General features: G+C 37.7%; 1 protein-coding gene across 8 annotated transcripts in view; it reads left to right on the top strand.

The window, feature by feature from the left end:
- The window catches only part of grid2 (glutamate receptor, ionotropic, delta 2), a 407,738-nt gene that overhangs the window by 310,458 nt on the left and 81,905 nt on the right, over window positions 1–15,375 (top strand). For all 8 annotated transcript variants that reach the window (XR_007137759.1, XR_007137758.1, XM_047800191.1 and 5 more), the window contains one exon: window positions 12,022–12,219. Coding sequence is in view for 6 of the 8 variants with exons in the window: in XM_047800191.1 (XP_047656147.1) it covers window positions 12,022–12,219 (198 nt within the window). In the remaining 2 variants the exon portion in view is untranslated. The remainder of the gene's footprint in view (window positions 1–12,021; window positions 12,220–15,375) is intronic.

Below are 15,375 nucleotides of genomic sequence, written 5' to 3'. Positions count from 1 at the left end.
ATTTCCCTATTATCTCCTCAGTAGTCTTGACAATATTTTCTTTCCAAATAAGTTTAATATGAAGGACTGTTTGCTCCAAAATGTATGAAAACGAGTTTCATTCAGCTGGTTACCTCCTTCATATGATAATATAACGTGTAGTTTATCATAATTATGTTGAACAATACAATTTCTGCTGCAAATAATTGTTTATGATTTTTTCAGCTATTTTAGTGTGATTGATATTTTCTTGCTAATGTTAGTTGTTACCATTTCTTAACTCCTGCTTCCTTTCTGTTGGTTCCTCAACCGTCCATCATAGAGTGGGAATGCAAGCATAGGTTTTCTCCAAGATACATGCTTGCAGTAGAGCACTGTGCTTTCCACTTAAATAGCAGTATATATTGTCCAATTACCTTTTAGACCGCAAGCCAAGGATGCCTGTGATACTGTCTGAGGTGCTATTAACTGACCGGCCCCTAACGATCTGAACAGCCTGCTCAGGTTTGTTTTCTTCGAGCAGGAAACAGATGCATTTTGTTCCAAAGCCATTAAATGATTTGTAGCAGCACTTTATAATCAGTTCTGTAATTAACTGGAAGTCACTGTAAGCATCTGAGGATTGGATGCATGATGTGCTCCACTCTCCAAGTCCTCCTAGGACGTTTGTATACAGTATACGAGTTGGGAATTCATATCAGGTGTGCTCGGTTGACTCCCATCAGAGCAGGACGGAGGTGTCTTTTCTTATTTAACTACAAAAAATACATCAACTGGTTTTCTGTATCAATAAATGCTAATAAATGACAGAGGGGAAAGCAACATCTCTGAACAAACTGCCAGGCAACGTCACAAATCAAACCATTTCACTCCTATAGGTGCTTAACTTTTAACGAATTTGCTTGAATTTCAACAACTTGCCGCATACATAAAACACATAATAACCAGAATCAGATTCTGAGAGGAGTGAACTCTTCAATCTCAACAAATTTACCATCATCTATTGAACTGACATGCTCAGAGAAGTTTCCAATCATAATTAAGTCTGCTCTGTGGTGGTGCTCATGTGCTCGTAAATCCAATCTTTCCTAAATGACTTGAACGCACCATTTATCCTGGTTTGCATTTCAGTGGCTGCATTTTGAATGAGCTGAAACTGTTTTATTTTTTATTCTTAAACAGGAAACAGACCAGTAAAGAAACCAATGCAGTAATCCCCTCTCTTGTCCATGAAGGCATGAATGAGCTTCTCTAAAATATATTTAGATGTGAAACACCTGTATCTACTTATGCTTTCGAGATCCGAGTCCAGTCCGGTCCACAGAGAAGCACCTTAAAGGCATCCATTAAATAAATGAAATCAACGCGAGCTGTAAACATAGCAGATGGGCGCTTGGTCAGATTATCTTCAAAACTATGGGCACAGGAAAGAATGACTGAAAGAATATTGTCATTTCTTAAATAATAGTGAATTGAAAGTTTGTGAAATAGAATAGTAGCTTACATCCTGCACACACACACACACACACACACTACTGATTTATTACCTAAATAAGGTGTGTGGACGGTGTTAGACAGATGGGGTAAAGAGATGTGTGTTGACTGTTAAGCAATGTTTTTAATAACTCATTTGAATTGGCATTAAGGAAGCATAAGGCATGGGGAGGTTCACTCAGATTCATGACCAGTTAAGCACCACTGGAGATATTCCCTACTGTTTTTTTAATCAGTCTAAAATATTTCAAGGTTTCTGTTTCTCTTTCTATATAGAAAACTGTGTAACAAATATCATTCACTGTCAATAACTAACACTTATATAGTGCTAGAGTCAGCGTTCAGTCTAATATCATTTAGTAAGTTTTAAGGGACTGTAAATCATCATGTTGACCATCAAGTTCACAAAACTTCTCTATAAAGGGAGATATATAGGCATATACAGGAAGTGTTTAGTATGGATGCATCCTTTTTAGAAAGAGCGTCATTACAGCAGTCGTCAGCACAAAATGAATCGAAAGTGATTTATTGAAGAGAGATGTTTCCTATTTGTGAGAAAAATGGTGCAGTTAAAAACTTAAGTGGTTTTCTATAGTGCTTTATCCCAAATAATCTTATATCTCAAACCTCTTAGAATGAATTTAGTGAATTATTGAGTGATTAAAAACTCAAAGGCAAGACCCTGCAGAAACCTATTTTGAATAAAAAGAATAGTACACTTGTTCACTTGTCCAACTATAATGAGGTCTAAAATTAAGGTACTTTATTACTGTAGATTGATGTGTGAAGTTCAGAGCTTGAGTTCTGCTCAGACACTCATGAATAACATCATTGAGTTATTTAAAGCTTTCTGTTGCACCATCTAGCCAGTGACCTATTGCTTTCCCATAGAGACCAATGAGCTCATGAAGCTTTTAAGTGCAAAATTACCCTCTGTATTGATAAATTTTCATTAAAAACACTTCAAATGAGTCAAAGAAGAAGAAAAAGAAAACAGTTTGATGAGTTCTCTACTTCCCTGCAATAACAACATGTGTTTAGGGAAGAAGGGAGTTTGCACCCGTGGGAAATTTAGTCTTTTATAAATCAAAGCTTTACATAAATGAAGAGAAATTCCTTTTTTCTCTCTTGATGGCAGACAGATTAGTCACAGAAGTTCTAAGGGTTCATGAGTTCGCTGGATGTAACTAAGTGTCCCAGTGACTGTGGTGTCAGGATTTATAGCACTGTTAACATGGAGTTTTTGATAGTCACATGAGTCAAAAGTGTCGAGCTGCTCAAGACATGGACAGACTGTCAGGGAAACACTGCTGCTGCCATGGAGTTTGTCAGCTTCCCACCACCCCAGTACTATTCTTGTCTACATCACTGTCACTGTGGATCAGAACAGTATGCCAGAGAGAGAGAGAGAGAGAGAGAGAGAGAGAGAGAGAGAGAGAGAGAGAGAGAGAGAGAGAGAGAGAGAGAGAGAGAGAGAGAGAGAGAGAGAGAGAGAGAGGAGCGATCCTAGGGATAAAGCCTGAGATAGAGGGAAAAGCACTGCCATGTGCTTCCAAAGTCAGCCATATGTGAGGTACAAGTGAAAGAAAAATTGAGTGAGGCATACAGTAGATGCTTGTACACACAATCATATTCCCAAGCCAACTCCTATTTTGCTGTAAAATATGGTAATTATGTTCATACAGTATACCATTTATATTTGTATAATCCCTCAAATCCTGACTGCTCCTCACCTGTACAACCTTGAATAACTCAATGTTGTAAAATGGAAGGAATGGCCATATAACGAGAAGGGAAAACGATACAATCTTCCCCCCGCTGGCAAATTTCACATGTTAAGTGTAGATGAAGGATAGATGATGCTACAAAAAAACCAAACAGCATACTTTGAAACAGCGCAAAGTTCCAATAGAAGTGATAGTAAATTACGTCAGCATCTCCTCAGAGGGACTCTGATAGATGGCGCTCCTTGGCTGCTGTGAGCCTTGGCATGCATGTCCACATTCCCACTAATAGCTTATTGAGCGAGGGGGGCCTGGTGTGGATTAGAAAGCACTGGCTTAATGTGCAGGCAGCATGCAGTCAATAATGCCTTCTCTGAGATAAATCTGCCCGACGTTCCCAGAAACTCTCCATTCATCGATAGGGATTTATTAAAGCCAATATGAAAAATAAGCAGCGGACTATTACTTTTACTGGCACAGCCAATGCCGAACACAACAGTGGTGAATACAAGATGCAGGGTGATGGGAGCTGTCATGTAAAAAATGGTGGGTGAATGAGAAGTATTGCTTATACAGTAAGAGTTTTGTGGTACTGAGATCAGCTAGTTACACCTGAATGGTGGTCTGCAGCATCAGGGACCAAGTGTGTGATGCTTTATATGAAATATCACTGTTCACAATATTTTAAGATAGTTGGTAGCATTGAAAGGCAAATCTACATGTCCGGGATGATTTACCTTCAAAAGAATGTTCATGTTTTCATTGTTTTTTTGTACCAGTTTCTCACTTCTACCCTTCTACCACCATTCATTTCTTTTCCGTTTGTACAGTATTCTTGTTACTGGCAGATGTCAGTGCTTTTATAATTAATTTGTAACCTGATGCTGCCTGGGAGAATGTCCAAAACCAATTGTTATATAAAAAACTTATCATGCTCTTTGTGGAACTTTGTTAGCACAATCCCAACACAATCATATTTTGTTGCACAACGAGTATCAGAAGATAAAGTATGATTAGAGGTGTGTTATATAGCATAATATAATGTTTTGTTTTGTACAATGCTCTTGATTTTATATTTTTATTACATTTTTTACAAATTGTCATAAAATCCTGCTTATATTATATGGAGAGTAATAAACATATAAATTAATCTACTTCACATTCAGTGTGCTGAATCTGCCAAATATATATAATACACCACATACAACACTAATACCTAAGGCACATTTGCACCAGCATCACTCTTTTATGCTAGACAGTGGAGCTAAAACAAAGCACAAAGCCGACCTTATACACACAAACACACACACTTTTGTGTCTAGTGGGTGTTTTCTCTGTATAGCTTGTATACATCGGAATGAAATGTCATTTCTCCAAGATTATGGTGCAAAACAGAATACAGTAGCACAGTACACTGGACTACATAAAGTGTAGATTCATTCCTGTGAGAGATGAGTGCAAAACTATAGAATAATATACAAGACAGTGCACATAAAATAAGCAGGTCAACAGAACTAGGACAAACAGTATGAACAAGCTATGAAAATGGGGAATAGCAAGATAGAGTGAGAGAAAGCAGTAAATAAAAACATTTCTCATTGTGCCACAGCTGTATTATTTTTGGATTATTGCAGTGATGGATGTACAGTGGCAAACCTTGAGAAGGTTTTAATTAACACAGGTAAGTGTTGGAAGGCAGGAATTTGTTGCATATAGTAACTGCTTCAAAGTCGTTGTTGCTGGTGGTGGTAGCATGGATGCTCATGTACCTTGTACTTGATGGCTGGAGGGCTTGAAAGGGTCATAAACATCATTGCTGGATGCAACGGATGTGGTTAGAGACATAGATGGTGAGAAGAGAGATCAAGATCATCTCAGCTGTTATCACAATGCTATGCAGGGTTCTCGTGGTCTGAGAATGTATTGTTTCCATATCAGGCAGTGAGACACCTCTGCTGATTTGCTCGGTGTCGATCCAGGTTGAAAAAATCACCATGGTGATTGGGAAGATGCTAGTTTCTGTTATGAGACGTGCTGAAGAATGCAGCATTCGAAAACTAGGCCTACAGAAAGCTGTGTGACTTCGACAGCTAGTGAAGGACCTAATCTGTAAAATATAATAAACATAAATTAACAAATAAAAAGTGCTTCAGACACGAGACCTTGAAAACTTTTTGTTTTCATTTTTGATCAAGTTTTTTATTATTAAGTTTAAGAAACTGTACTTTTGTAAGATTTTAATTAAATAAAAATTTTTATCCTAGTGCATATATTCAGGGAATACTTAATGTAACTCAAAAAATAACTTATTGTCTTAGTGCACATTAGTGCCACTTTTTCCAGAAAAGAAGGCAAGCGGTTGTAGGGCACTAATAAAATATCCCTGGTTTTTGTTTATATATGATTTGGGTCATACAAATTTTCTTTAAGATTTCTGTGAATAGAAATATTTGTTAAAATATGTTCATGTTTAAAATATTTGTGCATTTTCTGTTAACACTACACTTCCGTAACTTCCGCTAACGAGTCCTTCATGTTTTTCTGCTATGAAATTGTAACTAATTAAGGTTTTTAATAGATACATGTCTAGTTGATTGACGGGTGTCTGGACAAATCAAGTGTAAGCCGCAGGAAAAAGAAGTGTTGAAGTTTTTGAAGACGGTGAAACAGAGGAGTTTACTCAGTTTTGATAACTTTCAGTGACTACAGTCTTTGGTGTTTTGGTCCATAGTTTCTAGCTGATTATTGATCTCCACTAAACAGTACGGTTAGACTGAGCAATGCTTGTTGTCTTCATCCCAGTTATCTAGTGAATGTGTTCGTGGACTGCAAGGCTGTACAAGTACATTACGGATATGTTTCTGTTTATTTTATTTCCAGTAGAAATTTAATATTGAAGCCGTCACTTGTGCACCAACGAATTGGGCCCCATTGTGGTTACAAGCGCTTGCACCGTTTGAGTGAACTGTATTTTTATCAGGCCTATTAAAGTTTATTGGTTTTAATTCACATGTTTTGCGTTGGTGTACAATATCTGGTTTAATTAGCTCTCTACTGATTTTGTTTTTTGTTGGTTACTTATTTTCTAATATAGTAAGATCATACTATGTGTATGAGCATACTGCACATTTCACCTGTTGATTTCATTACAGTATGTTTGTTAATTGTACATATTGTACACACATATTGCACTGACTATATGTATGAGCAAATTGCACATTTTCACGTCAACTCATTATCTATATCTTTATCTGTATATCTGTACAACTGTTCTGCAATTTCTGGAGTTTGCTCCTAAGAATTTCACTCACCAAGGCACATGTGCTGTGGTGATGTGACAATAAAAGTGACTTGACTTGACAACTTAATCAACCTCCTCATCAATACACAACTGTTAGACTATATATTTATAATCACAGCCTCCAGTCACCCAAATGAGGATGATGTTCCCATTTGACTCTTCTTCATCCATATAAGGGAGTTTTTCCTTGCCTCAGTCACCTCAGGCTTGCTCACTGGGGATGAATACAAACACATTTTTAAATATGAGTTTAATATTAATCTTGAACATTTGTATAATATTAAAGTTTCTATAATTCAACTTTTTGTATTATGTTTCTTATGTTTTGTTGAGACAATGTCCATTGTTAAAAGTGCTATACAAATAAATTTGAATTGAATTGAATTATGTGATAACCATCATCTCTATCATCAGCGATTGATCCAGGTTTTTCTTTTGGGAGACAGGTGATTGAAGCTTTCAGTATCCCTGTACCCAGTGGGGCTATTAGAGAGAGCCAAGAAGGGGCTATTAGTGTGAACAGTTAAAGAAGTTAAAAAAAAGTTTTCTTATATTTATAACCAAATATGTACCAAATATTGTTGAATAATAGTAATATGAAATCAATGCTGGCTTCCAAATGTTATTCAAATAAATGTTATTACTGGTAATCACAGCCAAATTTTAATGTAATTAAAGTAATGATGTTATTATTACTATTCACATGTCGATGAAAAATCAGATGTGAGAATGTTTTCCCAAGAAAGTCCCAAGAACACCATGCTGTAAAGTGCTCCAAATCATAGTCTACTGTCGTTTCTTGTTGAGTTCAGTAGTGAACGTTTTTCTGTTTTTTATACAGAGTTCCTTCCTAACCTGAAATCTTAATCTGCTTCACTTATCGCTAAAGACTTTTGCATTTACGGTCATTTCACTTTCACCAAACTGATTACTTCCAGGTTTAATTCAGGAAAAGGGAATTTTATCGTTTTCATTTCTCGTTGCAGCCTCTTACTTTTGATCATTAAGGTTATGTCATAGATGGAATGATTAGATAGAATGTCCTATAAGTTCCTGAGCACTTTTTAATGTCTTCCAGTGTGGTTTTGACAGCATTCTGGGCATATTGCGTATGAGCATTTGACAGTAATGTGTGAGGAGCAAAGTTGATTAAAGTTCAGTCTATAAGCTGTCACTTCTTCTACTTCTAGACTGTGTGATTCATCCATCTTTCCTTTATTCTCATCTTCTGTAGCACTAATCACCCAAATGTCTTTGGCTGAAAAGCAAATTAATTGATTTCATTGAAGGTTCAATGAAAGATTCAAATGATCAATCTCTAGGCTTAAATCTTAAACCAGGAAGACTGCTTTCTTTAACAGAAGGCATCATCATGCATGTGCACTCTGCAGGAACATACTATACTGTAAAGCCAAAGAAAGAATGCTTTAGATACAATAGTTAAGTTGTTGAAGCATAGAAAAAAAAGCTTGTAATGTTAATTATTTGTGACTTAACACAGGTAAAAAAAAAAAAAACATGCTTATTTGTCCACCACAGCTTTGATTGGCAGTTGTCTGCTCTATAACAGTTGTTTATGAAGAGATTTTTTTTTTATGTATTTACACTTCATTAAGCATCATATCTCCACAGATTGTAGTTAGTGCAGTGTTTAAACACTGATTGCAGGGATCTGTAAAGCATTGTAAAGCAGTGTGCTGAAACTCAGCTGCAGAGATCTTTCTATGCTATTATTATAATACTAGATCAATATGCTTCATCTTGGTATGTAGATAAACTAGAAAGATGGGGGCATGGAGACTTTGTGGTTTTTGCTTTTGCTTCACATCTCCATGGTTAGGGGTTTGATTTCCGCTTCTGCCGTGTATGTGTGTGTGTGTGTGTGTGTGTGTGTGTGTGTGTGTGTGTGTGTGTGTGTGTGTGTGTGTGTGTGTGTGGAGTTTGCACGTTCGCTGAAGTTTTCATGTAATCCCATTCCCTTCTCCAGTCTAAAAGCCTGCACTGTATGCTGATTGGAATATTTAAATTGTCCGTAGTGTGTGTGCAGGAGTATTCCCTGCGATAGACTGGCATTCTTTCCAGAGTGTACTGTGCTTTGTTTACTGGGCCTCCTGGGATAGGCTCCTGGTTCCCTGTGATCTAATAAGAGCAGTTTTGAGGATGGACGGATGGTTGGATGAACTGGAAAGAGCTATTTTCTAATAGAGAGCTACAAATATGAATTGATGAATTTAAATTTGTCAGTTACAAGCTTGTTGAAAACGTTCTTCAATTCAATGCTCATATATTATATTTAGATTTAACCAGATAAAAAAAAACAACCGTAATTGGGGAAAAAACTCAGCCTCCCAAAATATAGTAAGTGACAAGGGAAATATAAAATATACTTAAGCTGATAAACTCCCAGAGAAAGTTTTTATTTTCTTTGTTGGGTTATTTTGTTGTTTGTTGGTTGTTGTTTTTTTTAAATTGCGTGACCTTTACAATTCCTCCAGAGCCATCACAACAGACTGTGACAATGTTTGCAGACCTTTTTTTCACTCAGCTCTTATTTGTTCCAAATCACATCATCCCATGTCTTCAGAATAACTGGTGTGGGTTGGTTTGAGTAAATCCTCCGAGATCGTGGACCTCCGTCTGTCTAGCTGGGTCAGTCGCTGCAGATGGTCTCCGTGAAAGACGCAGTTACTCAGAACCTTTTCAGTCTATACTCTTACTCATGAGTGACCGCTCCTTTTGCTCCTGAAGCTCTTGCACATTTATTGCATTGGTGTTATGCTGCATCTTTTTAAGGCAGAAATGTCTCCCCAATCCTCATGTTGATTTTTCAAACATTTTGATATTTTGGACTGCTAACAAGACTTGAACAATGAATGGAAAATAGCTACGAAAACCAGCTGCTTTCATGTCTGCTTTTGTCACATGACCTTTATCCTTTAGCCCTGCAGTACAGAACTCATGTTCTTCAGCATGATTTCCAAACATTCTGAAAATGAATATTTTTGCAAATACAGCAACACAAATCTGCACTTAAAGTTTATACTTTTCTTTCCTTTTGTATTTTAGATCCTTTATATTACAAATCTTTCACATTTTTCTTTGTCTACTTTCATTCTGTTTACATGTAATTTCTCTTTTTATGTTGCTGATCAGTTGTAAAAAGCTTTTCCCTCTATGTTGTCCTCTGAACCAGTAAAATTTAAACATGACTTAAATTTGATTATGGAAGATACAGTGGTGTGGTGGTTGGCACTAATAATTGCCTCACATCTCCAGGATTGGGGGATTGATTCCCACTTCTGCTCTGTGTGTGGAGTTTGCATGTTCTCTCTGTGCTTTCTCCTCCAGTCCAAAGACCCGTAGGCTGATTGGCATCTTTTAATTGCCTGTAGTATGTGAATGAGTGCACGATTGTGCCCTGCAGAGGCTTGGCACCCTGTTCAGGATGTCGCCTACCCCACTTTTGCCCTGAGTTCCCTGCAATAGACTCCAGGCTCACTGCAACCCTGTGAAGGATAAGTACAGAAAATTGAAGGATGAATTTGATTACATTTTTCTGCTTAGGTCAATGACACAGTCCATTAGATGACTCGTTGTTGCTGTCACACTATAAATGTTATGTGTTCATACGCTTCCCAAATCAACTCAGGTTACCGAGATACATTGGACCCTATATGCAGACGCCCACTTCCAATCAGATCACTCAGGATGTGAACAGGGCCTCAGAAATTGCTGGATTGATTGTCTTATTTGAATCAGTTTTGTTTACTTGGCTATTTCTTAGTGCTGAAATTCATGTACAAATTATTGCCAAACAGTGTGAATGGACCATTATCTAAAACCATCATCATTATTTTTCTGACACAAGACACATTTACCGTGCATGCACAAAACGATTCAATATATCTGCATTCTTTTGCTATATGCTTATTTAATGTTAAAATGTGATTAAATTCAAACTGTTGTGAGTTGGAGCTGCAGAGCTCATGACAACCTGTACAAGTAAAAACCTCCCATAAAAAAGGTTTTCTATAACCTTTTCACATTTCTAATTATTACACTATAATTTTTTTTCCATCTCCATGTTTTCTGAGAATTTTGATCTAGGCCACTGTATCCAGAAGCTGCTCTCCAGCACAAAAAAAGCCATATGGACTTAGTTGGTTTCATCACTGCTCATTGAAAGTGACATGAAGCTCATAAAGCTACATTAATGTGATGTGACATTAAAGCCTGATTACATACTGCAACATTTCCTTATGTATCAAACGAAAAACGAAGAGCTTTATCTAAATTATTTGTGCTTTTGTTTTGATTGCTTTGCTTTTTAATGTTCTGATTAAGTAAGTGCGTGCGTGCGTGTGTGTGTGCGTGTGCGTGTGCGTGTGCGTGTGCATGCGTGCGCGTGTGTGTGTGTGTGTGGGAAAATTATTCTGGGAAAATTATTCTGTTCTATGTATAACGTTAGTTGTAACTTTTAAGAAGATAGACAAACAGGCTTTAAGATATTTGTATGCTGTTTAATGTCGTACAGTAGGTTCCTGTGCATGCTGTTATATCGTGCTGTGTTTGGGTCATGGCTTGGTAGTGACATACAGTATATACACACCAATTGGCACACAGTGAAATTCTTTTCTTTACATATCCCAGTTGGTAAGGATGTTGGGGTTAGAAAACAAAGTCAGCCATTATACAGTGTCCCTGGAGCAGAGAGGGTTAAGGGCCTTGCTCAAAGGCCAAACAATAGCAGCTTGGTGGTTCTGGGGCTTGAACCCTCATTAAGTACAGTATGTTTATCAGACCAATTTCAGTTTAACTGGATATCATGATTAAACAAAATCTTGGAATTATCTCTTGTCTCTTTCCCCCCATTTAATCATTTGTCAGTTCCTACCTACAGTACCTGCCAGTCCATACTGTGGTTTATGATAGCCTTATAATGCATATTTTATTTTTCTGTTCAACCACTTGAGAGCCATAATTATAATACCTTCGCAAGGTTAATGTAAATATACATTTTATCATTATTCATGGTTTTATTTATATATTTTTGGTAATTCCATTAAACACTGTTTTAGTGTGAATTCTCTCACATTTGGGTGTAATTAACAGGGGTGTGAGCGTGAAGAACTTTTCTAAAACAGTGTAAGTTTAAAGAAAGAAATTGAAGTAAGTGATTAGAAAGAGTAAAGTAAAACAAGATAAATGCAAAAAAATAAAAATAAAATCTGAAGAAACTGACCAATGTGTGAAGTGAACAAGAGTATAGTGACATAAGCTATAAAAGCACATCCAAGCAAGATAAGCATAAATGTAAAGCATGAATCTACTAAACATCGTAAAGCATGATAAGAAGAGTCGATCTCATAAGAAGATGAGATCTAAAGCATAATTATGCTTCAATATACAGTAAAGATAGGGCTGGATGGTAGACAAGGGAAGTTCAGAAATCAAGGAAGACAGAACGTTGGACTTTTTTGTTCATTTTATAATATTAATGTTTTGATTTTGTTTTTTTTGCAGGAGGAGCCATTTGTCATGGTATCCGAAAACGTGTTGGGGAAGCCCAAAAAGTATCAAGGGTTCGCCATTGACGTTTTGGATGCTCTGTCTAATTACCTCGGCTTCAAGTATGAAATCTATTTGGCTCCTGATCACAAATACGGCAGCCAACAAGCCGACGGAAGCTGGAATGGTCTAATCGGTGAACTGGTGTTCAAGGTAAGCCATTTGCCCAGAAAGTCAATCTAACCGGTGAAAAACATTTCCCTGCTAGAGGTAACAAAGCCTTGAGACTCCAGAAAACTGGCACAGATTCCCTGAATGTGGATGAAATGTTGAGCTGAAATGTTTTGTACAGGCCAGTAAACAAAAAGGTAAAATTATTTCAGCAGTCAGAGGTCATCTGAGCATTTTCAGGGCCATTACCCAGCACTGCATGCTGCTTTTCATTTAGAACTGTTGACAGTATCTCTTCAGTGCTATTCTCCACTCTCTGCTGTCTCTACTGCAAGCATGATTCTCAACCGGACAGCCAGAAAACATATCAAAATTTCCAGTGAGCACACGGATTAGTGACGTATAAAATTGGTGTAATTTGATGAAATTTTGTAAAGTGCTTTTAACAATGGACATTGGCTCAAAGCAGCTATACAGAAATATATAAATTCAGGATATTTTATATATTTCTTAATTTATCTGTAATAAGCAAGCCAGAGGCAACAGTGGCGACTCCATGAGACACGAAGAAGCCTTGAGAGCAAGCGGACTCTAAAAGAAACCCATCCTCATCTGGGTGGCACCAGATAGGGCGATTATGAATCATTTCCCTTCTATAACTGTATACTCCATGGTCAAAAAAGCCCAATTCTGTAACCAGAAAATTATTGAGCTCAAGTCTCCAATATTGCACATTTGATGGCTTTGGCCGGTAAAAATTCATGTTGAATCTATAATAAATTTAGAAACCACACTCATATATTGCGCAAAAGCTCCTGGTTACACAACACAGTTGTAGAATGGACATTATTTAATCCCACTATCTGGTGTCACCCAGATGAGGATGTGTTCCCTTTAGAGTAAAATAAATAAGTTTTTCTTTGCCACCATTGCCACTGGCTTGCTCATTAGGGATAAATATAAATAAATCTTTGTCATTTTTATTCTGAACTTCTATACTCTCTATATCCATTGTTAAAAACACTATACAGCTAGAAAATGATTTAATTAAATTCAAATTCATCATGAAGTCTTTTTCGTTATCAAGTTATCAGCAGGTCACTGATGGCGTCTTGAGTGCAAAACCGTTGCAGTTCCAGTCCTAAAGCAATCATAGCAATTGTAGTCCTAAGCCTTTCTAACAAAAGTGTTCACTTAATTCACTCAAGCCTTAGCATTTTGCTGTTTTCTTCTCAAGCTTAAACTAGTAATTTGGCTTGCTTTTTGGTTACGTTGTTTGCTGTATGGCAATAGGGAGAGAGATAAGTGAAGGGTTTCAGTGAACAATCCTTAGAGTGCAAGACAGTATTCATTTCCTTACATCAGGAGAAGTGGACAGAAAACAGGTTGCTGGTTTATCAGGTTGCTATTATAGTTTATCCTAATAATGTTCTCTCTATGTTTGCATGGCTTCTCTGTGAGTTCTTCAGTCTTTTCCTATAGTCTAAAAACATTCCAAGAGGTGTATCGGCTGTGCTAAATTGCCCAGAGGTGTAGATGAGTGTGGGGAAGGTGTGTGTGTGTGTTTGTGTGTGTGTTGCAATGTCTTGCAGTGTCTTTTCATCCTGGGTGAATTCTCACATCCTCCACCTGGTGTTTCTGGGATAAGCTTCAGATTCCACTGAGACACCGACCAGGATAAAGTATTTACTGTAGAGGAATTAATTCATTTTAATCATTAAACAGTTGCAGCGTGAAAACGGACCTGCTTCATTCACTTCATAAAAACTGTTGCGAATACTCAAACTTAATACTGTATAATACAAAAGACCTTTGGCTGGAATACTTGATGCAGCTAGTCAACGTTATGCCTACAACAAGCATCCGAACTTAACCTCAGTAAACTAAAGGAAGTAGAATGGAAGCTGTGGATAGTAGCACTTAGAAACCATGAGTTGCCACATGCAGTTTTGCGCTTAATTCTCCATCTGTGAACAAATAACTTCAGGGAGATAGACTTCATGACAGCATTAAAATGAATCAATTTCCCAGTAATTGCAGTTATTGACCATATAGCGGTCCTTCCCGGATTTTTTTTTGCGATCACAGAAATGAAAACGACAGCAAATCTTCTGCAGATCTGGGCCAAGACATTCAGCAGTCAACCAAAAAAACCCCAGTTTGATTCACATGGGAAAGCTGTACTCCTGTTACTCCACTGGTACTTGTTTAAAAGAATAACCACGTGCTTCAAATTTTCCTGAATTACTGCAGCAATGCGGCGTGGCATGGAGTCGATAGGTCTGTGGCACTGCTCAGGTGTTATGAGAGCCCAGGTTGCTCTGATAGTGGCCTTCAGCTCTTCTGCATTGTTGGGTCTGGCATATCGCATCTTCCTCTTCACAATACCCCATAGATTTTCTATAGGGTTAAGGTCAGGCGAGTTTGCTGGCCAATTAAGAAACCAGGTACTGGTAGCTTTGGCACTGTGTGCAGGTGCCAAGTCCTGTTGGAAAATTAAATCTGCATCTCCATAAAGTTGGTCAGCAGCAGGAAGCATGAAGTGCACAGACAGCGTCAGAAGCGTCCAGCCTGGGCTAAAGACAAAAAGGACTGAACTGCTGCTGAGTGGTCCAAAGTTATGTTCTCTGATGAAAGTAAATTTTGCATTTGCTTTGGAAATCAGGGTCCCAGAGTCTGGAGGAAGAGAGGAGAGGCAAACAATCCACATTGCTTGAGGTCCAGTGTAAAGTTTCCACAGTCAGTGATGGTTTGGGGTGCCATGTCATCTGCTGGTGTTGGTCCACTGTGTTTTCTGAGGTCCAAGTTCAATGCAACCGTATACCAAGAGGTTTTAGAGCACTTCATGCTTCCTGCTGCTGCTACTTTATGGAGATGCAGATTTAATTTTCCAACAGGAAAATCCAATTTTTCAAACTGTGTCTCATATCTGTGGGTAAATTTGGTCTTAATCAATATATAAAACTTAAAATATAAAAATCATCTCTCTCTGTCTGTCTGTCTGTCTGTCGTCTGTCTGTCTGTCTGTCTGTCTCTCTCTCTCTCTCTCTCTCTCTCTCTCTCTCTCTCTCTCTCTCTGACTTTCTGTCTTTCTTTCTGTCTCTCTGTCACAATTTCTGTCTCAATCACACACACACACACACACGAACACACACACATGCACACAAGCGCACACACACACAGGCACACACACACACT

This window comes from Tachysurus fulvidraco, chromosome 14 (genome assembly GCF_022655615.1).
Source record: "Tachysurus fulvidraco isolate hzauxx_2018 chromosome 14, HZAU_PFXX_2.0, whole genome shotgun sequence".
NCBI lineage: Eukaryota > Metazoa > Chordata > Actinopteri > Siluriformes > Bagridae > Tachysurus > Tachysurus fulvidraco.
The sequence above is the reverse complement of the archived record's forward strand: the minus strand, read 5'-3'. Positions and strand labels throughout refer to the sequence as shown.